We start from the raw sequence: 24813 nt of genomic DNA on the forward strand, positions 1-24813 counted from the left end.
GTTTGTTAGAAGATGATGAAAATCTCAGTACTGTAGTAGCACAAATCCCACAAAGTCAGCATGAGTGCCCTTGGAATTCCAGTGTTGTATGTGTAAAACCAGCAAATCGTGCTTTGACTAGCTGATTCTTCTAGCACGTGGTTTTGGTAGCAATGCTAAAGAACACTCCAGAGGGAAAATTGGATAACTGTCAAACTTTACCAGGAAGAACTGATTAGTCAAGAAGTGGGGGACGCAGACTGAGAGGGAGGAGGGAGGGAGTTTCAGCTTGATCTGCTTAATGGTATTTAATCTAATTAGTGTAAAAGTGGGTATTTATAATCTCTGAGTTAATTTTGGGACACACGTTTGTGCACAACTACATGTTTGTGCGAGCAGGTGTGAAGTCAGAACACTGTAGGCAAACACCGCATCAAGAAGAGAAAGCGAGCTACCTAAATAGAGATGATACTTCATCTGCAACACATCATGCTTCTCAGAGCTAGTGAGGACAAAATCTGTGGGGTTTGGTTTTATTTTAAGTAGAAGAACATTTAAATTAATCTAAAGGGTCTAGCAGTTTAATATGTCCCAGGCTGTCATCAACCAATACTGCCTTGTTTTTGCACATTGGAAACAAATATCTCTGAGCATACTGTAGTTATTCAGCTCTTTGCTGGGAAAATGAGCTGTGTTCTGTGCCAACAGTGTAAAATGTATAATTTTCATATAAAAATACTCTCAAATTATATATCTATAGCAAACACTGAGTACTCTGGAATTTTTATGTGGTGTATAGAAATAGGGATGCTTTGCATGAATTAGATGCTCCGGTTTCAGTGCTGTTTGCATAAAGAATATACAGTAAAAAGATTTTTTTTCTGGTCAACAAACTATCTGATTTACTGCCTCTGCATTGCACATCAGAGGATCGGATTGCTATGATACGCACCCAAACCCCAAATAAAAAGCAGCCGTAGTTCAACAGACAACCTCCTCGGATCCTCACAGGGTCTGAAGTTGGACAGAAAGGTCAGGAAAAATACAGTAGAATTTGCTTTTTTTGTTGTTGTTAAAAGTAAGTTTTAGGCATCCTGTTGTGAATTGTGGAAACAAATTGGTGAAAAATTTGCAGTCAGTCTAAAACTGAAGTATTTGCACAATCTTAGCAGCTTCTTGAGCCATCACTAGTGAGGAATATCTGAGCAGTAGAACGTGATGGCTGGTTTGGTTATAACTTTGTTCATCTTCATTGACCTGCAGATGCATAATTATTAACCTGTTCTTCTTTTGCTATTTAGTATTCTAACAGAACATTTCTTGTAGTGCTATATAAGTAGTATAAGTATACACTAATATATTTTCCTTTTAAAATAGCATACTTTCAACAACACACAGTGGTCTTGGTGACAGCTTGCAACACACGTTACAGGCAAACAGTGTTGACTTAGGGAGTTGTTGCTGAATTTAATGGTTTGGCAAGTAACATAAAACTTCAGCTCGCTTCTTCAGGTACTGAGAAAATGAAAACAAAACAAGACCTTAACAATTAAGAAAATACCTTTTTCCCTGCCTTTTCCAGGCCTAGTATCAATCAAAGACCTATCCTCTTTCCCTTCCTAGTCTCAGCTACCCTTGTTTCCACTGGATGTTAATGCTGTGCTCCCCAAACCCTTTGGTGAGGCAATGGGTGGCACAAGAGGGTAGGGTTGTGTGTGGAGCGTTTTCCTTCTTTTTCTTGTTCTCATATGCTGCAGCATGACTCCTCCACTGACCACAGCCCATCAGGGACAGGTCCCCTCTGTGGGCTACAACCCTTCCCCTAGTGACTGCTGCTCACTCTTGAGCACATGTGGGCAGAGGTGCCAGGGCTCCCCTGGCTGGACCTTGTTTTGGTACATGACAAGTTGCTTACGCCAGCTTCAGAACTGGCTGTGAGCAGCACAAGGCAGCTCATGAGCCCCTGCAGCACCTCACTATCAAAATCCTGCCAGTTATGCCCAATCGGGTGTTCCAACTTTCCCATCTTTGTTAAGATTTGGGCTCTTTAGATAATTTTCCCACAAGATTTTGGGTTTGTAATATGTTAAGTAATAACCAAATTGCAGATTGCTTTTGTTTTCACAGGCTAATTTGTCAGTGATAAGTGGCTACCAACGTTGAATCATAAGGGAGGTTAAACTTTCTTGATATTTTTTTTCTCTGAATAAACAGTTACAAAGTGGTTATTGCTTTAACATTTTTAGTAGAAATAACTACTTCTCCCTTGCTAAATAATCACTTTCTTCAGGTGGCTTCTTCAGTTTATTCTGAAATGTGTATCCCTTATAGCTTTGAACTCGTAAAACATCTGTTTATTATTTGTGCAGTACACTTCTAATTCTTTTTTTTAAGATTGCATATGGAAGTCATAAGTCTTGTTGCTGTACTTTATTAACCAAGTAGAATGCAGACACTGACCATATGAAAGTAAATACAACAGTTTTTGTGAGCTAAAAAAACCCGTCCACTTTCTACCTCGGTTAAAAGATGCCATTCTATCCATGTGTTGTTTATCTTTTTTATATATATATTTAGCAGTTCAGCATCCATCTTCAGTTTTCAAAAAAAAAAAATGCCCTCACTGATTTTTAAATTCTTGCTGTCACATTCATTTTAGTTAAGATGAAATACAGGTGCTTTCATCTCATGTTTAAGTGTCTTTTATACTTTTTGGCAAGATTTTTTTCCTGCCTGAGTTTATTATTAACAATGCGCAAAGCTTGGTCTGCTATGCAGAACTTCTTAGTTTTGTCTTTGAATGTATCTTCCAAGATAAAAAGCTCCACTTAGTATTCACTTTTAGATCAGGAAAAAAAGGGTTGTGATAAGAAATGCTGTTATAACTTGATACGCACACAGCCCCTTCAAATTCAAACCTGTGCAATTCACAGCAGAGGATACCTTTTGTAAATCCTCATTATCATCATTTCACTTTAGTAGAAATAGAAAAGTAATTCCAGTGATGCTGAAGAAACAGGAAAGCTCTTTTCCCTAGCAGAGTGTTGTATTGTGGCCCTCCTTGAAATTATCTTCTGTTCTTACTGCTCTCAACACTAAATATCTGAATGGTTTGCGTTAGTTCTCTCACCTTATCAGTAGGTACAATGGTCAAAAATGTGTGAACACCACTTGAGGACAGGGATTAATGTTGGCTGACATTAAAGATGGGCCATAATAATCCAATTTTGAACAAGTATGCAGAAGACCCAGGCTGCTGTTGAAAGGTCTGAATCCCAACCGCATTTACTTACTGACAGATGGTTTTCTGTGGGTTTTTAATCCAATGATTCTGTTGATGTTATGTGGGAGGGTTATTAATTTGTTTTCTCTGAATAAAGAAATGTTTAAGCAATCTTCACTGATATTAACTTTAATAGTAAAAACCCAGTTATCGCTGTTGGAGTTCTGAAGTTTCGGTAGAACAAGCTATCGCTGCTAGAAAGCCAAGTCTATCTGTTAAATTTCTATAGCATAGACTAGTTGTTTAAAACAGAATTGCATTTATGTAAAAATAGGCAATTCTGGTCGCCTTCCAGCAGTCAAAGTAAGTGCTTTTTTTTCGTCATTTGCAGACCGTGAACTTTAGAGTCCTTTCACAAAAATGTCCTTGAAAGGACCAAAATACTGTGAGAGTTTGGCATTTTCACGAGGAGTTACCATATATGGTGTACTTGTTGAAAAGGCTCTCCAAAGTAGAGATGTTGGGCACGCAAGAGAGTCATACAGAGCTTGCGTAAGCTTTGTGATGTTCTCACTGTGGCGTTTGGGATGTCGTTTATGTTCTTTTAATCCCCTCTTGAAGTATAACAGCATTGGTTTGGGTAAAAGCAGCCTGCTAACATATAAAGCGAGTAATTGATCTGGCTCTCTTCAGTAGAATGTGTTCCATACTTTGCCTTTTTTGGAAAGGGGTATGTGAACACTTATAAGTACTTCCACCAAGTAATTACCAAGAACAGAGCAAACTAAATATCAGGATTTTATGAAAAAAGTGTTCTTAGTCCTTTCCCATGTGAACAACATGGTTCTGATTTTAATTCAGCCATACGTGTTTGCTTCCCATTACTGTTTGGAAGTAGTAGTCGCTTAGGCATCAGCGTTCTCTGGCTTAATGCAAAGATTTGCTTTTATAAGCGGTACTTGCAGGTTTATCTCTATGGGATGGATATTTAATGAAAGAAACAGAGCTGTGCCTTGTGGCGAAATCATAGTTCTGAAATAAAGATTTCGGGGATGCCAGCAGTCTCAAAGACTTTTCTAAACTTTGTCTTTACGAAAATAGGAATAATTCTGCCAGCTGTGCAGAATGCAAATGTGCAAATGAGGTGTCTGAGATCAACTTACGCTGTTCTTAGCTAATACTGACTAGACATGAGGGGTCTTTTCTAATGAGAAGATGGAAAGACGAAGCAAAGTAAAAGGGAAGTATTCCTACCTCTCCTCGGTCTCTCTTCCATCACTATAGTAAAATCCAGTTCTGCTTGGCATTATGTGGAGAACACATGCGGACATCTTATAGTTTCTTTGTGGACTCAGAATCTTTTTATCATGTGATAGAACTCAAAGCCTTGATTATTTATTATTATAGGATTAAGAAAAAAAATTGCCAACTTCCTTAAAGAGAAGGATATGCATTTCTTAAAGATGAATTTATTGTCTCAAAATCTGAGATCCTGGAGCCGCCTGAAGAAGCTTTATTTCTTCTATTGCTGTTGCTCTCTGTGTCTCTAAAAATGGAACTGAGTAAAACTTTGTTCAAATGTTCTTCATCACTTAACATATAGGCTGGTGTTTTTCATGACAGACAGTAATGGTCTTGCTGGCTGGTAGGAACGCAAGCCAGTAAGAGCGGTGAAGTGCTATTCTAGATAGTATTGTACAGCAAATATTTTGTGTACAACTGTATTGTTGAAAAGCTAAAATGAAATAAAGGGAAGTTTTACATTATTGTATATCAGATTTTCATGCAAATATCTGCTTCTTGTCTATGCAAGTAGACGTATCTACTTCAGCAAAAAGGAAGATGTTCACTTTGAACTTTGTACTTAAAGTCAGTCGGAGGGGGGATTTCACACACTTCATAGAGCACAAGATGATTGAAAAATGTATTTGCAGTACCATCTGTGCAACTTTTATCTCTGTACTAGCAAAATGTCTCTCTACATCTGAATTTCCACAATGTTCTAGTCTGGTAAATTTGACTGAACTCTGCAAACCAGAGCTTATTTGTTTTTTTTGCTGGACCTAATGTCCAAAGACCCAAGTCAGTCTTGCTTTCTGTAAGTTCTTCACACTGCTAAAGGGGAGGAAAAGACACTCAAAGAAACTGTAGCTGTGAAACTCAAACAAAGAAACACATAATAAACCCTTTCAGTGGTATTCATTATCGCACTGGGTAGATCTTGTGGTTGTATTGTGCAGTAAGATATTCTGTGTTCATACTTTTACGTGCTTCCTATTGTGCCAACCATGCCTTTCATTCCGATACTTTGCATTCTCTATCCCTTGAATGCGCTTGTGTTTGGCATAAAGAAAAGAAGGAAGAAAACACAAACGCCTTCCCTCACACCCCCAGTTCTGGGAAGTCCATACTGATAAATATGGATTTTCTCGGTTGTACATCGAATTGCAGTTCTCTAATAGTGATACAGCATTTTCTGGCAAAATGAAGGCAGCCTTACAGGACTGCTTTGGCTGTGTCTTCTGGAAAGCTGTTCCGTTTATGGTACATGATTACATTTTTACAAATTGAGTGGAATAAATATTTACTGGTACGATGAAAGTTTTACATGTGTACATTAGGTGATGAATAAATAAAACACTTTGAGTATATGACACAAATACCGATGGATCTTCCCCTTTCAAAGTGTGTTTATGTATTCTACCCTGAGAGATGTGGTTCAAAAACATTCCCTTAAGTGCAAAGGTGCATATGTCTTCACAAAATGTGTGCAGCTGGTTTGAATGTCTTTGTGGATTGCATGATTTGACTGCTGTCTTTACAACAGAATTTGTAAGTCTCTAGTAAATCAAACAGAACACAAACAACTTTTGTTTAAACAGTGCTCCAGATTAGTACGAGAGCATTTTATGCTTTCTTTTGGATTTGTGAATGATCATCTTTAATACATGGTGCTACAGTGTTCTTCAACAAAGAACACAGTAATTCTGTTTATAATTTCTTGTTATGTGAGTAGTCTGAATGCTCTGCTTCTGATTACTAATTTTTGAGTCCTGGGGCTCTGGCACAGACTTACTGAGTTGCTTTTACGTAGTGTTTAACTTTCAAGTTTTCTGTGTTTGAGTTATTGTTGTACTGAAGATTCGATAGGCTAAAACTTTACTGTGCTGTGCCTCAAAAAACACAGAGGCTAGGGAGAATGCTGTGTGAAATAGAAAAAAACCAATTTATTTAATTCTAAGGAATGATAACATTTATGTGTGTATAATAAAACTTAACTTTTTCTCAGTCTTGCTGTGAGAAGTAGTAGAAATGAATTTTCCTTTAATCTAAAGTAACAGTGAGCAATTGGCTGTTGCCTAGCGTATTGAATAGGAATATTGCTTACGTTTTTGGGGAGGGGATTCTATATTTCCTTACTGATGCTTAGTTAAGAACAATATTCTTTCTCCCCTTGGCCTTAATTGTGTTTTGCACCTATTTTGAGCAGTCAACCTAGTACCTGGAAGAATTCCAGTTGTATTTGATGATATTTACAACAAGGATAAGAATAATGATAAAAAGAATTCTTCTAAACGTTCAAATTCTGTTGCCTTTGCTAGATTCTCAGGAAATGGAGCAACCTTAGAGACACAGCTGCTGCTTTTTCCTAGCATGCATGTCATTATCATCACAGTGCGTGTTGGAGCTGAGCAAGTCTTCTCCTAGAAAGCCTTGAATACGTACTGAACCTTAGAGTTGTTCAATGTTTTATTTCTGCAGTTGAGCACGCTTGTGTTGTCAAGTCTTAGAATATAGTTATATGAACACGCACATTTGCTGTGAATCCACATCCTTTACTAATCTCTTTATAGTGCCTGAAGGAGTGATGGGCGCTGCTGCTCCTACCTGGCTGAGGATTTCCCTATAGGTGTAGGTGTAGGTGCTGTAACGCTGCCTCTGGCTCTTCACACATCCTGGCACAGAAGAAGGGGGCAGGAGTCATGACTGAAGTTTTAGCCTGCTCAGTGTGTTCTGGAATTCATATAATTCCCTGAACACCAGCGTAGCTGCACTAGTTGTGAGGGACATGCTGGTTTATTTCACCTTTTCCAGTAAGGCTTACCTAAGTGTGATGAGATATAAACATAAATACAAGAAAATTGAGTACCTCAGTCAAACCTTTTTTCTTTTTTTCAATCCTTGATTGTCTCATATCACATATTACACTCTTACATGCTAATATTAATAATCTTAAAGAGGACATGGAGGTAATTCTTGAGGGAGTCCTCATGCAATGCAAGCAAAATTTGGCTTGGTTTTCAATTTCCTTTTCCAGAACAGCTCTTGGTATTTTTAGTTCACACCTTTAAGGGATGGGAATGGCCTTGCCAATGTTAAAAAGCTAATTTCTTTCCTTCCCTTTCTACAGCTTGTGTCATCTTTTGTCTGCGAACTAATCAAGTGTCTCTCCAGTAGGACAAAAAGCAGAAACAACTGAAAGTGACACCAAAGAAAATCAAGTAGAAAATAAAGCACGGTTTGTTAACTCTGAAGTTGCGTATTTGGCTCTGGAAAGGACCTAATGATCCATCAAGTCCTATATCCGGGTGCCAGCTTAAGTAATCAGATCTTTTGGTTATTTTAGTCTTCGACTACCATACCTGAAATATCTTTAATACATATCATCTTCTTATTGCTGCTTCTTTTTTTTTTTTAAAGTAGATGAATGGTCAGAAGACTTTCTGTTTTTACTTTATGATTTCTATTCCTTTTGACAAGTCTGAGCATTTTTGCCTTTTGATGTAGTTTTAGCTTTATGTGATCTAACTTCACAGCTGTTTTTTTTCACTGGTCTTTCTCATCTTTCCCACGTACTCCATGCTTAAACGTGCATCTTTTTGAGGAGATTGTGGCAAAGTTTATCAACTAATTATTACCGGGATACTTCTCTGGAATATCTTCCCCTCAATACAGATAGAAATCCCAGTTTGATTTTTTTATACTTTAAACTTTAATGGGTATTTTAAGTTTGTAAGCTCTGATGTGGTTCTGTCTGCTTTTGTAATTTGTACCTCTAATTTTTCAAGACACTTCTATTCACAGTTAAAGGTACTGTCTTTAGGATGCTGACTCTCTTCTCCCCATGTCCAGTAATGGGAAGAGAGTCAGGTTTAGAAAACACAAGGTGTTGTTAGGCAGGAAGAGCTGACAGATAAAGCATGAAGAGGACAGAATAAGAAGGCACAGAAGTGGTCAAAGCATGGAAGAGAAAGGACTATATCATGATGTGGCTTGAGAGACAAAGGAGGTGTAGGGATGAAATGAGGTAGCTGAGATTAAAGAATAAGATGATAAGTGATATTTCACACGATGCTCAATACCACAAAATAAGGGTGGTTGAGGTCTATCACATCCTGTCTACGCAACCCCTATCTCACTTTTGCTCTCTCTAGTGTTTGTTTAAGCAAGCACCTGGACTGCAAAAATCACTTAGCAGAAGAGAAAATGGTTTTCTACCAGTTTATTGAACTGAGCTGAGTTACTAATGCACACAGTAACTTCCAGGACTGCTTCAAAGAGAGGGGCTCAAAGGTGTTTGGATTCTGCCATAGTTAAGCTCAGCCAACATTTGAAACCTTGGTTGTAAGGGATGTCCTAAAACTTGTGAGCTGCTACAGCAAGAGTGAGTTTTGTAGTGCATTTGGAAACACAGAGGTAGCATTGAGGAAGGATTGGCAAGTGAAGAGAAGTGGTTTCAAAGGAGAAAAATACTTCTTAGGCATAACTTGATTGGTGAAGTTATTGGGTTTTCTGATCAGGTAACAAAAGTGATTACAAGCCTGGATGCAGGGAGGAGGCTTTGACAGTTATTTTTGTAAAATGATACAAGCGTGGCAGTAGGGCCTTAAGAACATGAGGCAACAGACCGATGTTTCTAAACAAAGGAATTGGTGCATGTAGAAACCATCTACTTAAATGTAAGAAAAAGACATTTAATTTTTGGAGTGCCATGGTCATTTTTAAAACAAATCACTGTTTGACTTTGTATTGTGGTGTAATACCATCTAATGTTCCGTGCTTTTGTCTGTTTTATCTGCAGGAGATGCTCTAGTTGCTGTAAATGATGTTGATGTGAATTCTGAAAACATAGAAAGGGTTTTGTCTTGTATTCCAGGTCCTATGCAGGTATGGTAGTTGAACATTTATTTCAAATGTCTTCTGTAAAATTGAATCTTGTTTCTAGCCTTTTTTTTTCCTCAGGAAGCAGAACATAGGTGATCTTTTTCCTAGAACTTGCCCATCTAATTTTTGAACACATTGGTTGACTTCAGTGAAACTTAGAGGAGAAATTTTAGAGTTTAGTTCCAGTAAGTTCTGTGAAAACTGATTAAATGCTTCTAAAATTAAATACTTCTTTAAAAACTAAACAGAAAATTGATAGAAGTCAGTAGTAAAAACTGATACAGAAAAACCTGCAAAACCCTGAATTAATGAATAATGTCTCTTCCCCCAAAACCTACTATGTTTATCTTTTCTTCTAATTGAATAGTAATTTTGAAGCTATAATGAAGAATTAAATTACTAATAAAGCATTAGTTATTTCAGAATTAAACTAGGGGAGTGTTAATTGCTTAGGATGTTAGTAGTTTAAGTATTTTGAGTTATTCTGCTTAAATCCACTTCCTGGTGGATGGGACGACAAGGTTAAAAGTTGGTACTTACAGATATGAGATAGAACAGGTTTTAATTATAGTGCCTCTTACAGTATGTCAGTAACCTCTTGGTAGTTTTTCTTCAGGTACAATATATGAGGTGATGATAATAGAAATGTTTTACTGTCCAGAGACAATAAGAAGTGGAAATCTTAGCTTTTGTTAAACATGCTTCTGTTTGCAACTTGGGTAGTGTAAGTGCCTGTAAAAATCCATCTGCAACTGGAGTCAGATTGAGTACTACTATGTCAGTTTAGGAAGCTTTCCAAGATATTTGACAGTACGAAGCTTGCCTAAGCTACCAGAGTTGTGGTCAGGTATTGGCAGAGCTCCATGGTAGCAAAACCTTGTCTTGCCTGTCCTTGACTAAATATGGAGTTGCTGTAACTGTTATTAAATACAGAATGAGTAAAAAAGCAGAGATTATATAGTTTATCTAATGGTATCCGTGCTAGATTAGAGCATACATATTGTTTGTTGTTAAAATGCAATGCAGCCCTTTATATAGCAGTTACTTTTAATGCAACATTAGTGTTTACATTGTCAGTAAATCTGTCAAGTAGACAGCAATTACTTGAAATGTATAGCTATTTGTCATGTTGGCTTTTCAAAACCTTTTATTAAAGTGCAATCACTCCTTCTTTACTGTGCAGTTTCAGTCAAGCCAGAAGAGTGATTGCTTAAATAGACCAGTGGAGAATTTAAATACAGAGCTCTGGAGGTTTTTTTTTGCAGAGTAGAACACTGTGTTTGTGCTGCTGAAGAAACGTGGACTCATAGAGTCTTTAAGGTTGGAAAAGATCTCAAAGATCATTAAGTCCAACCGTCAGCCTGACAGCAAAGCAGAGGGTTGTTGTTTCAGCAATATAGTAATAGGGACAGCTGTTACACAAGAAAAATCGTTCATATATTCTTAAAAATCATATATTACAAAATATAAAAAAAGATGTGGTTTAAAGCTGTTTTACCGTAGTTATAAGTTATTTGCATAAGTGAAGTCGCTGCTCTTCTGGGTTCAGTGTCAAAAATCACTGGAAGTGATTTCAAAAAGTGCCTACCAGGACTCTCTCGGTTGCAACATGTGGCATAACATCTCTCATTATTATATTTCTAGCCTTTTGTTTTCCTTATCTCAGTTTAGGCAAACTGGCTTCTAGGCATGTAAGGGCTAGTTCAGTGTAATTATTGAGCAATGGAAGTCCAAATGCTACGTGGGTCTTTTTTTTTTTTCTTTTTAATGCCAGAACTGTTTCTGTTCGGGTGCTTGCAGGTCACGTCATAAGATAAAGTCCAGATTGTGAGTAAAGCATTAGACATCTCGTTCAGAAGTTCTGCAGTAGTCACTGAATGTCACAGGCCAAAGCACCCCAATCAAAGCTAAAGATAGTATGATAAAGTTATATTCTGCAATCTATGCAATTGTACATTTCTGTAACCAAAATAGCTGCTGTTTCCTAGCGCCACAACACAGAGAAGACAGGGTAGGAAGGGGAAGATACGCTAAAGTAACAGACTTTTCCTTTCCGTGGTGCTTGGGAGTTGTACAACCATTTTAGCCGAAACTTCCTAAAAATATGCAGCCTGAGGCAGGCATTCAGAATAGGAAATTTCAGCCTGAAATTGAGTTACAGTTATGCAAAGCATAAGCACATGGAAAACAGAGGCTTGCAACAGGAAATGGCAGGCAAGCTATGCCACCAGCTCTGTCTATAATAAAAGCCATGTTCTAAGACATACTGCTTTCGTGCAGATAAACAGAAAGCGGGCCTTTCTGGATCAGGCCAGTGGTATAACAGCTACATTTTCTGTTTCTTACACTCTCAAATGTTTAAGTAAAGAGCATTAAGAAACAAACGCAGAGTGATCTTCCCATCATAATTTTCCGCCTTCCAGTAGTCAGTGGTTAGGGGCTTGTTGGATCACTCACAGGTTTGTACCTTCTCTAGTTCTTGAAATTCCTCTGACCTCCACAATATCTTCTAGCAGCGATTGACATAACTGATGTGTGTTAGGTTCTTTTTTGTTGGTTTTCAAGCTGCCATCTAACTAAGTGCATTTCGTAGCCCCAGGTTGCTGTGTTATGAGAAATAGTTAACTATCCGTGTCTTATTCTTTGTATCATTACACGACTTGAGAGCTCTGTCATGTTCCACTTCCATCACATCTTTCCTTAGCAGCAACATCCCCATCTATATACCTCATACTTTGCTGTTACTGTCACCTTCATCACTGCCTTCCTGCAGGCTGATTAAATTCTTTTTGAGAACTGTTACAAGTACTAAGAATGTAATGTGTGCGTGCTATATACTTACAGAGTGGAATATTAATATTTACTGTTCTTTTCTAATTCATCATTTCATTTCTTTTTCCAGTTTCTGCTGTGCATTGAACTGATTTAATTTAGGAGAAGTGGAATCAAAAAGTTGTGAAAGATTTCATCGTCAGTTTTTACAGAAGGGTACATATTCACTAGGCACATATTCAGTCAGATCCTGTGCACTGTTCAGGGCAAAGATTCATTTCTCCTCCACAAAGGCAGAGTAGTATTTTTTTTAGGATGTGTAGAAATGTCATCTTTTGCTCATTTTCTGTTGCAGTGTTTTCCAGCCTAGATGGGGTTTTTCACAGTACAATTTGTTAAAAGGCAGGAAATAGGTAAGAACTCGGACAAAAGTAGAGAGCAACAGAAAATGTCATATTTCAAGCTAGATAGAATCGAGAGGATTTGGAAAGGAACTTGTAGTCAAATTGTGGATAGAGATCTTTCTCAAAATACAGTGACTTCACATCTGAGCGGGATGGTATTGCTCATAGCAATGTAGGAGGCATCACAGATGCCTGCAGAATGAGGGAGAGTTAAAGTTCTGTTTGGCCCAATTTGTTTTGAGCTCTTGCTTTGTTGTGTCTCTAAGACAAGGCTGACTGATTTGGGGTTTTTTTTTAATTGAGAAACTAAAAGATAGACTGCAGCAAGGATTACATCTGTGCGTCATTAGCGTAGAGACTGTAGCCTAAGCATCACGAATAAGTGTCCACAGACGAGATATAGTTTAAGTTAAGAGAAATAACTCTTGAGCCTTGAGGAAATCTGCAAGAAGTTAAACAGCGGATGAGGAAAATCCTCTGGAATACATGCAGATGGCATGACAAAGAAAGAGCACCCACAGAAGAAAATGTATATCTATAAAACTGTGAACGATCAAGTTACTGGGTCGTACTAAGCCACTGCTTCTTAGCTAGATGTTTCTGCTCCTTGCGTCCTGTTAATGTGCGATGTAATGCACTGAAACTGAAATGATGAGGAGAGAGTGAGGGATGAGTTACTGTCAGAAACGAAAGTGGTAGCACATGGCAGGAGAGAGAATTGTATGCAGTACTGTTCCAGAGAATGGGAAAGGAAAAGAAAAAAAAAAACAAACTGATAGAAGCCAAACTAGGAGAGGAAAAGATTAATGAGAAGTGTTGGAGGCAGTAAAGTGGGATGGGAGGAAGGCAGCCAGTGACATAAACATAGCTGGAAGAGCCGATGATGGCACTTCTCTCTGATCTAGTCTGACAGACAGTGGGTGTTTTAAAGCATCATTATTTCTTGCTGGCACTCCTCTCCTGAAGTATGTGTACACACATTCACAATTACAAAAATATAAATTATCTTTGTTTAAGTGTATGACTTATCTCTGCTTGGGCCTTTCAAATTTACTGCAGCTGGGAAAATAGAAACCATTTTTGTTGCATCAATCATTAAAAATCATTCTCGTTTTAAGGAGAAGTAGGATTTTGTGTGATGTATTATGTTTAGAACTTCCTAGGCAATAGGCATGTTAAGTCAGACAAACAGTCCTGAGTAAAAACATATGAAAAAGGGAGCTGAGAGTGCACCTACTTAGTTCAAATAGATATATTTTCCAAATAGATATATATTTTGAACCATGAGGAGAAGTAAGATATCATCCAAGAAAGTGAATCAATTTATTCTCCTTGGAAATTACAGGTTTATGCTCAGCCAAGAGCTAGATATTTCTCACATATCCTTTCACACTTATGATGAAGGGTTCATTCACACAAATAACAAAATTCACTTCCATTTCATGACTACTGGAGCAACTAAAATAATTCTTGTGAGACAGTGCTCATAAAAAGGAGGTCTGTAAAGCAAATTGTGAAACATATTGCTACACCAGGTTTGGAGTTTGTATTGCTTGTAAGCCAGGAAATGTGTTTATTCCAAAACTCCCGCTTTTTACTTTACTTGGGAAATAAAGAACAGTAAACCTCATGTAATTTTTTACAAAGTAAGCTTAATTATCTAAACTTAATATTATTTTTTTAGGAAAGAATGCTCTGGTTGTGCTTTTATTTTTTTTTTTCTTCTGAAGACAACACAGCAAGGGATGTAAATGATTTCTATGCTTCCTGTTAGTTGTGTACAATTGTTAAATATGACAACAGAATTCTTATTTGCTAGCTTCACAGTTTTTGAAAAGTTAACATAGTGAAAAGGATGGCAGATTGAAAGAAGAATTGAGAGGTACAAATCAAGGCTTTTGCAGTCTAGTTTAAATTGATTTTCCTGTGCAAATGTACCTGTCCAGTGCGCTCAAAAAACCGAAGAAATGCACATGAAAGAGTCTTGATGATATGTACTTAGTAAAGTGCTGATGTTATGAAAGAAGTCAAATATTGTGTGTGTTTCAAAAGCATGGTAATAGATTTTTGTGTTCAAACAAACCCAGAGCAGTAAGTATATTTTTTCCATTCTCAAAACCATAAGAATCAAGTATGGAAACACACCAAACCACATGCTTACTCACATGGTTGGTAGAGCATGTAATAGCTGGCTTCGTCCTCAATAATAGATGGGTTTGTAATGCTGAGTCTATAATTGGTTTTGTTGAAACAGCAGGAATTTTCGAATGTTTACATCCTTGTCAGTAAAGCTAAGAAATTGTCATCTCTTAAGGGGCTCAAATTGCTTGTATTTCAGCTGATATTAGAACGTAATTTTAAGTACAGCCTTATTTTCACCATAATTAATTCTCTTAATAGGTTAAACTTACATTTGAGACATCAATATTTGAGCCTGAAGAAACTTCTCAGCAAAGGTATAAACAGGCACAGTCAAGTATGAACAATCTGGTCCGGCTCTTGTGGGGAGAAGATAGTACTGACCTTCAACAGGCTGTACAAGATGTGCCTCATATTGTTATGTTCCTCACAACAAAACTGGACTCTGAAACATCTAAGGATGAGGTATGTGGCTAACTAAATTCAACTGAAGATGAAAGGTAACAGGTGACAACAGCAACTGCTGTGCTTGTAGACATGAAAAAAAGAATGAAACATCTTGCTAGTCATTTTGAGTAGCCTGTAAAATGTCAGTTTTGACAGAAATAAGGCCTGAAAGTCCAGGAAAAAAAGTTAGCATCTTGAAATCACTCCGCACTGCTGAATGTCTTTATGTAAAGAGCAGGCTAGAGGTGTTAACAGACAAGGCAGAGATAAATTAAGAAGTTGATTATTCTTTCTCAGATACTCACTGGGATGTCTTCTCTCAAGCCTCTGAACTATGAAATCTGCCTGGCAAAAAAACTTTTCCCTAGCAGGAGCTGTTCACAGTTGTTCACAGTCCATCATCTCCCTAGCCCCTGTTTTGAAATTCTAGTGTACCTTTTCTTAGAGAACTCCTGTGTGTCTGCTGTTTGCAATCTGCTGTTGATTCTGGCTTGGGCAACATTTTTTAGTGACTAAAGTACTTTTCCTTTGTCTTCTAAAGCTTCCTTTCACATCTCTTTCGTTTTTGATGTCATCAGAAAAATGTTCCAAGTGTAGTATAACCTTGTCTAAGTTTATGTAGGTGTTGTTCATGGCGTAGCCATAGCGACAGATACTCCACTCAATGCAGGGAAGACAGACCAGTGTGCAGGACTGAGTTTGGCCTTTTGCCTGGTCTGAAATGACAAATGGACAAAGGAGACTTTTTAGGAACAGTTATTTAGAAAACAACTTTTCTCCCCTTCTGTAAATTCTCCTTAGATTTAAAGTAGTGCCCCAATGATCCGGATTACCTGTGATGTGGAGACATCAAATGAAGCATAAGTTTTACCAGCCCCCAGGGATTAGGATGATGGGATGGTGATGGAGTGGGGACCAGAGGAAAGACATTTTACTTTCTTCCCCCTGGAATCAATCCAGTTGGTGCTCCATCCCTTCTCCGAACTGTCTTTATTTTTTGATGCTGGGTTTTTTTTCAGACAGTCTTGCTCTGTTGGCAATGTGTAATAGACAAGAAGTGCTGCAACTGCAGATTATGGACTCGAATTTTCTTTTCTAGGGACAGGGCTGGGGAGGAGAACCCTAGAAAATTACATGATATCATAATATCATGTTAAAAATGTTGTGCAATTTGCAGAGTCAAGTGCTTGATGGCTAAGAAATAACAGATTTATGGCAACTTGGGCAATTTCAATTTGACCCTTTTGTACATGCGTATCATGGCATTGTCTTTAAGAATTACATTTATTTTTTCTGAAAGATGCCTGTCTTGTACAGAGGACAAGATGGACCGATTAGTGTGTATAATTAAGGGTTATTAGGCAACCATAAATCCAGTAGTTCCTAATTTTGTAATACTTAACTTTGCAATATAAATCACGCTCTTCTAACATATTTTTAAGGTAATGTGTCTTTCATTGTGTGTTACAGCAAGATACCGACGCTGTTAGATTTGGTTTGTAGTGCTTTCCAGGCCTGCGTAAGAGATTATAATTTTTTCGTGGGAGGTACCTGCAGCAGAAATTAGTTTATACATGTGTGTCTATAAATTTTTAATAGCATTGCACCTAGGCACAGTCATTCTGTCCTCTTTTTTTCCCACTCAGAGACTGCTTCCATTGGAACATGTGATACTGCATTATTTTTCTGCTTTAGTATTTCCCTATGATAAAAATGCAAAGAGCTCATTTAACTGTGAATTAAATAAACTTAATATGCTTTGTCAAAGTTCACTTACATATTGCAAATAGTTGTTTGGGTTTTTTTCTTCAATTCTAAGTTTGTAGTCCAAGACTGCCATGTTATATGGCTAGAAAAGCTGCAGTCTTAAAGACCAGTACTTTCTTGGTCACTTACATGTGAAATATTAAAACAAAATTTTGTTTCAAGGCCTCTGGCTCCTCCTTTGTAGGTGAATAGATATGCAAATGCCTAATTGCAATTCCTGCTCTTCAGAGTAAATGGAGTGCTGCTTTCTTGCCCCATTATTCCTTAATGCTCTCCCAAGAAACAGGATTAACCCTGAATATTGAGCAGAGGCAAAAGAAGGATTGTAATGCACTTGTTCTCCCTTCATGCCATGGAAGAATTGTTTCCTGAGAAGCCTTGAAAGTTATGCATCCCCAAATAGTCTCTAAGGTTAAGAGATGCTTTGCTGGTGTAACCAAGCTCTTTATAACATTTCCTAACAAAAGAATGTCACCTTCTTCAAAGCATTTGCCTTTAATTTTATTTGGCGAACATAAGTGACATTTATCTTGTAGATGTACTGTTCCAGATTTAGTTTGCAGTAGTATTCAAATTAGCATTGCCATTGTTAGACACCTATGCCGTATCACACAGTAAAACTATAATGATCTTTTACTGAGCTGCTTTACCCCTACCCAAAGGAGGCATGGTATGCAGATCACGTCCATGTAAACAATGGCAACAGGAGTAGTAACTAATTCTTCCACTTGTGAGCTTTTGGCACTCAAAATAGAATTAACGAGCTGTAAACCTTGTAAGCTTTATCTATACAACTGTAAAGGAAAGTAGTATTAGAATGTGTGCATGCATAGGAGGGTCCTATATGGTAATTGAATCAGTGAGTATAGTTGATCTTGTCATTTTTATGTTTTACTTCAAGGCAGGTTATCTGTACCAGCAAACACTGTAACATCTTTATGCTTTTGAACTCATTTTGGCGGTACCATGTGTTAAAAGAAGTAATATTCTTATTCCTCCTACATTATTGTGTTCCTGGAAGCACCTGTGTAGCATGCTTGCAAAGTAGGTATTGCTGGGTAGCTGTTGAGACAGCATTTCTCTCTGGTTTTATAATTTCTGAATTAATCTTCAAGAATTCATAGTTGTTTTTTCATCTATTGTTTCTCTGTTAGTCTTATGCAAGACTCAACTTAAAGTATCTATTGTTAGCGTACTGTGAAGATAATAGGAGTTTTTTAGCTGATTGGGTTCACTTTGACATAATTTCTGTCAGTAATTTCTTATATTGTCAAGGCTGCGGCGATTATTACTTTTTCAGTGTTATTTAGGCTCAGTCTGAGAAATTGGTAAAATAAAAATTTAAAAAGGGAAACTGCTTAATAAGCCGTTAGTTTAGATACTGTGTCCAGGTTTGGGTTTTCGGGGGTTGAGTGAGGGTTTACACTTTTTAAGAAATAAGCTGCTTCTCATTTATTAATTCCGTTGTCATTAGCCTGTGAACTTCCACCTTGCTTTGAGGACAGCTGATCTCGCACAGCAGTCTGTGCTGAACCTTGCTCATTCTTTAATAAATATATCTCTAAGATGCAGCTGTGACCTTTTGTTACAGTTGTCATTTCTTTCCTTGGGAAAGTGTGCAGATAATACTCGAGTGAATTTTGTGTAAAGGCCCTGGCTCACAGCGAGGAGAAAAAAGGCTCTTTCTAGCCCTTTGTAGTGCTGTAATTAGAAAATGGCAGGCTTTTTCCAGCTGAGGGATTGATTCAAGAGAGAAAAAAGATCCTTGTCGCTAATGAATGTTTGAAAATAGAACTAATTAAATTGGATAAGAATGAAGAGTTTGCCAGGCCCTTCTAATGAAACTTTACGTTCTTTTAATCTTGATGAAGGAAAATTTTCTAATGGGTATTGGCACTGACTGGATGTGCTTAGTGACAGAAATAGGAAAGTTAATCACGTCTGTGTTCCTTTTGTTTGTGTAGAAAGATAATTCTTTGCATTGGATATGATTAATAATATTACATGTATTATTTCTGGCTCATCATGTTTTGGCAGAAAGCAGTAAATGCAAGGAATTATGTGTTGGCTTATTTCTATGTTGTTATGGTTGCCGAAATAATTAATCTGTATTTTTTTAAATGCTTACCTAAAACATTTAGAACTCGTTTAAAAAAATAAAAGTAATTTCAAAAATTTTTATCTCTACTGATCTTCAGTTTCAAGGTGACTCCTTTAAGAGTACGCTGACACAGATGGTCAGAGGCTTGGAGAGGAGTTGTTCATGGTGTACGTGTTGTTTGAGCATTTATTTCAGTTATATTTTTGTGCTATACATGTAAAGCTATTAGGTGGGGTTATCAAGAGATCGGAGTTTTCATATCCTTGTCGTTGCTTTTAAAGAACAGAATGTTTGATGGTGACTTAAATCACAATTTAAGTATTGAAAGAACCGCACAAATATTGGCTGTCTCTAGGAATCAGATTTGGTAACATTGTGCTTCTAAGCTGTAAAATGCAGTAGCTGCACTGGTTGTCATGTTATGTTTCTCTGTATATTAATGATTCTGAGTAAGTCCTAATTTTCTATAAAATAGAAAAGTTTAAACTATCAGAAATGTTCACATGCGCTTCAGAACTTTCCAGTGTGCTCATACAGACCACTGCTTGTTTTGATCCCAGGTGAAGGCATATGATAAAAGCTTTCATGTTTAAAAAAAAAAATTGATGTCCCTAAAAGAAATTTTCGGGGGGGGGGAAAGGGATGTTTGTGATTTTGGTTTTGATTTTGCTTTGCTTAACTAACAGCTAACTTTCTTCACAGCAAGAAATTCTTTATCAGTACCCCATATCAGAAGCATCCCAGAAACTGAAAAGTGTGAGAGGAATATTTCTCACACTGTCTGACATACTGGAAAGTATTACTGGTACCCAGATTATCAGGTAAAAGTATTTGAAATTTAATGTATTACTGTTTTTATTATTTTATACATACATACAGAAAAAACACGTATGTCAAGTTATAGGCAAAAGAGTGCCTCTACCTGTTAGACAGTAATGTTTTAACTAGCACAGCACGCCTGAAGTTGGACTGCTCTGGTTGGACATATGTGACAATTTCTTTGTCATGTGTAGCAATGACTAGGATTTTTAGTTCAGAGAAATTGTTTTTAGCTCTCATAAATAACACCCCTGTCTAAACTGGGGTTTGCTGGCACTGTATTATGTCAGACTGGGAATTCTACAACAGCTTCAGTCCAATTTTAAAAAGATAAAATGTAATTCAGATAAATTCACAAGTGCCTGCTACTTTTAAATTCATTTTATTTTTCATTCAACTTGCAACCCCTGAAAGATATTTGTATCTGCAGACCAGGATTCCCATTAAAGAAGTCTAATAAAAATGACTCCTGAGTTTTTGGAGCACTGTAGGGCTGATAGAGATATGTCAAGAGATTATTGAATATTTTAAGGTGGATTGTTGGAACTGGATGATCTTCAAGGTCCCTTCCAACCCAAACTATTCTATGATTCTAAAAGGAGTATTTTAAATAACTGGTGAAATAAGACTCTTGTTTTATTCAGTACCATCAATTTTACGCTACAAATGAATCAGTGAAGCAAGTTAATCGTGGAGCCAGATCCTAAAAATTAAATTCTTGAATCATTCAAGGTTAAACCAAAGTAACCCTTTTCTCACTTTGCAGCAGTGTCATTTTGTTATTTAAAATTTCTAACACGACAGTAAGAAAGGTGGGGGTTTGCTATAAATAGAGTATTTGAAAAATTTACAGACCTTGGGTTTAACAGCGCCAGTACATTTAATCTCACAATCTGGTGAGTAATGTACATTTTATTGCTAATTAGAACCTTGGGTCTAATTCTGTCTCACGTTCTAATCCACTTTATGGTTCAAATGGAAGTTGTCTGTTTTTCTGGGGCTGCTGAGCTCTGTAGAGCAATTTTCTGTATAAAGAGAGAACATGAGAGATCAAGCTTACGTTTAGCACTCGGGTATTGTGTTCAGATACCGCTTGGGCTTGTTTTCAGAACATGTGTGGAGTCTTTAAATGATTTTGTGAGTAACAACTGTGTTCAGAACCTTCATTAGTACCCCCGGTTACCTCACTGCGATCTGAAATGGCATTCATTTTCTAAGTTGCTTGCGTTATAAGGCTGGCCAGGTATATGCCAGGAAGACCTTTAAAGAGTCATTCAGAAGATGACTGTGGCACCGCGGTTGCAGTTTTTCATGCTTTATATTTGCATACTTGTTACTACACATCAGAGACGCCCAGTTGCATGTATGTGATTATATGTGAGCGTAAGACTTGGCATATAAAATACATACAAATCATTCTGGCTTATAATGGTCATCTTTTATAACTTCATGGTGTTAACAGAAGTACTTGTGATTTACTTTTTCTAGTTCCTCCCTTTTTTTATGTGAAAAACTGGTTCAAGTTGTTTACTGGAAAGAATCTGACAAGTTGCTTGTAATTGGCCTTCCTGAAGAAAAGTGAGTTTCAAGTACAATGTTTTACTTTCCTTTTAATTTTATTTTGTTTCCTATTATATGTCCTCAAATTGTACTCATATTGAAAAAAAACAAGAAAGGGAGGGCTTACAATACATTCTTTTTACTATAGTTTCTATACCTGTGATTCGGGGTTTCTATTTGCTTTATTCACTTCTTTTATATATCCATTGTTATAGTTTCTTTCTTATTTCTTCTAAAGGCAATAAGATTTCATTAGTTCTCAGAAATACATATAGTCAAGAAAACGGCAATTTTGGTAGAGTCAAATGCTGATTAGAGACTACTGAATAACAGCAGTAATATTACAGATTTAGGTGAGCTGAGAGGACCTTCCCTTCAGCTTTGTTACTGCCTGTGCCATAATGGGCAAGTCACTCAAAGGAAATTTCTGGTGCCGTTGATGAAAACAATTTTTGTTCGTGCTGTATCACTAGTTAAGACTACAACTCTTCAGAATGTGCCTATACTTGCTTTTATAAACACAGGTGTGTGTTTGCATTTTATTTTTTAGTGTGCCACTTCCTCAGCTGAGGAACAAGATTGAGGATGTTGTCAGGACCTTGAAATTTATGTATGGTTCTTTAGACAGGTGAGTTCTTTCAAAAATACTTTCAGTCACTAATTTTTTATTGATGCTCACTGCAAAGGTCAGCCAGAGCCATTAATTGTATTGTTTACATGAAATTTCTCTGCGTTTTCCTTTATACTAGCACAAAACCCAGAACTCTGTTGCACTCACCTTCTTGTTTCAGTCTTAACATGAGTAAGACTCTTTTTAAACAGTTTTAGTTGCTTCAGAAAGGTTTGTCCTTGATTAGGTTAAATCATTCACAGAACCTAAGTCACTGTGGATGTCAACAGCACTCTGCAAGTGCTATCCTTTGTGTTAAGGCACTGTCTGTAAATCCAACATATGATTCAGTGTTATATTTTTAATAAAGTAAACACTCTGGACTTCTCAGCTTTGTTTGGCAGAGTGACTGTCTTTCTCTGCATTTGGAAATCACCCAGAAAGCTTTTCAGTCTGACTATAACCTAAATAAAATTGCCAAGGTGGGCTATTCATATGTTTGCATTCAATCCAGGGCTAAAATATGTATGTCATAGAGAAAAGCCTAATATTTATATTCATTTTTCTGTGTTGAACAGCATAGAAGTTTATAGAAAGAACAATCTCGCATAATGTCAGGCCTTATCTTTTTTCTTTCAACAGTTTTTGTGTCCCTTCATGACAAGGAGCAACTTCTAATACCTGAAATTATTTAAAGGCGTCTCAGAAAAAGCTTAGGTTTACGTGTGAGGTGTAAAGTACTCAATTTTGATAGACATGTAGGAGGCTATTTGCAACAGTAGAATGCTTGTATGTATCTTCTGAAGAAAGTAAGATCTGTAGCACATCAAAAGATTAAATAAATTACTAAAATAAAAACAAAGAATAATTTTAATTTCCAAAAGGATGAAACTGATTACCCTCAGTGAGTTTGTGGATGATGCTAAGATGGGGAGAAGTGTTGATCTGCGTGAGGGTAGGGAGGCTTTACAGAGGGATCTGAACTGTCTGGATTGATGGGCTGAGACCAAAGCCATGAGGTTCAACACAGCCAAGTGTCAAGTCCTGCACTTGGGATACAACAACCCTGTGCAGTGCTACAGGACAGGGGAAGAGTAGCTAGAAAGCTGCCTCCCAGAGAAGGAGCTGTGGGTGTTGGTTGATGCAGCTGAACATGAGCCAGCAGTGTGCCCAGGTGGCCAAGAAGGCCAATGGCATCTTGGCTTGGATCAGAAACAGTGTGGCCAGGAGGTCCAGGGAAGGGATTGTGCCCCTGTGCACGGCACTGGTGAGGCTGCGCCCTGAACCCTGTGTTCAGTCCTGGACCTCTCACTACAAGAAGGATGTTGAGGTGCTGGAGTGTGTCTGGAGGAGGGCAGTGAAGCTGGTGAAGGGTCTGGAGCACAAGCATTAAGAGGAGCGGCTGAGGGAGCTAGGGTTGTTCAGCCTGGAGAAGAGGAGGCTGAGGGGAGACTTTATCACGCTCTACAACTCCCTGGAAGGAGTCTGTAGCAAGGTAGATGTTGGTCTCTCCTCCCAAGTGACAGGATGAGAAGAAATGGCCTCAAGTTGCACCAGGGGATGTTTAGTTTGGATATTAGGAGAAATTTCTTCACTGATAGGATTGTCGGGCACTGGCAGAGGCTGCCTAGGGAGGTGGTTAAGTCGCCATCCCTGGAGGTGTTTAAAAGATGGGCAGAGGAGTTGCTCAGGGGTCTGGTTTAGTAGTGGACAGGTGCAGTTGGACTCGATGATCTCCATGTTCTTTTCCAACCAAACAATTCTATGATTCTATGATTGTCTTTAGTTGCACGGAGACACCTACTCTAATACTACACTGCTTTCAGCAAGGCAGTTTTTTATTTGTTTGTAGGTACTGCCTAGGTATTAATTAGCCTGTGGATTTTCTCATGTTTAAAATGAATGTATAATAAAAATAATGCAAATGTAGTATCATGCTGTAAGCAGACCGGGTGTAGCAGAGAAGGTTATATAAACAATGTACAAGCTTCTCAATGTTATTCTAACTTGGAGTTCATGTTTATTCAGTGCTTTTTGCCAGGTGGAAAATGTTTCTCGCCTGGATCATTTTTTCAACCTGTTCTTCCAGCGTGCACTTCAGCCTGCAAGACTCAAGTCAAATGCCAGCCCCAGTGCTCAACACTACGCTGCCTGCAGTGCCTTATTCTTAGACAGTCTCCCAGGCTTGCGCTGGCTGACGTTGCCTCAGGAAATCAAGGTAATGTCATTTTCAGATATCTCTAGAAAAGCTTGTATATAAGAAGTCAGAAAACTGATGCAGTTGTCTTCTGCAGTTACTGTGTAATTTCTATAAGTGCTTTGCCTATCCCAAACCACCCATTTTCCTACAGGATCCTTTGTTTAAGTTTGAAAGTACACAATTATTCCCATACAAAACAGATTTGCTATTATGAGGGTATTTTGTTCACTGTAGAATTATCTAGGAAGAGGACATGACGACAACGGAGTTAAACTGTATTTAAATATATATATATACACTTATGTATATAAAAATACATAGACATACTCTTTTCCCTCAAAACTAGCATGTGCATTAGGGAAGGCAGCCCCTGGTATGTAGCTTTGTTTTGTTTTGACCGTTTAAGTATTTTTCCGTGTGGAAAATGTTACTCCAGAAGCCTCCGCATAACTTGTAATTAAGGAGAGTAATAAATGAATGTTTCAGAATCAAAATAAATATCCATACATCATTTGTTTGACACCATACAAGTACAGCTTTTCTGCACCCTTTCACTGTGTCTGGTTACCTCCCAGTTCGAAATTGATTTGTGCTTTAAGCAGTAGTAAAAGAGAGGCTAAATCACAG

At 37.6% G+C, this 24813-nt stretch overlaps 1 protein-coding gene across 1 annotated transcript in view; it reads left to right on the forward strand.

Moving 5' to 3' along the window:
- The window catches only part of INTU (inturned planar cell polarity protein), a 44248-nt gene that overhangs the window by 4176 nt on the left and 15259 nt on the right, over window positions 1–24813 (forward strand). The window contains exons 3-8 of the mRNA XM_069854969.1: window positions 9285–9370; window positions 14944–15147; window positions 19700–19818; window positions 21305–21394; window positions 21927–22004; window positions 24015–24204. Of these exons, the coding sequence (XP_069711070.1) occupies window positions 9285–9370; window positions 14944–15147; window positions 19700–19818; window positions 21305–21394; window positions 21927–22004; window positions 24015–24204 (767 nt within the window). The remainder of the gene's footprint in view (window positions 1–9284; window positions 9371–14943; window positions 15148–19699; window positions 19819–21304; window positions 21395–21926; window positions 22005–24014; window positions 24205–24813) is intronic.

The sequence above is a fragment of the Phaenicophaeus curvirostris genome, chromosome 4 (assembly GCF_032191515.1).
Source record: "Phaenicophaeus curvirostris isolate KB17595 chromosome 4, BPBGC_Pcur_1.0, whole genome shotgun sequence".
In the NCBI taxonomy this organism is placed as follows: domain Eukaryota; kingdom Metazoa; phylum Chordata; class Aves; order Cuculiformes; family Cuculidae; genus Phaenicophaeus; species Phaenicophaeus curvirostris.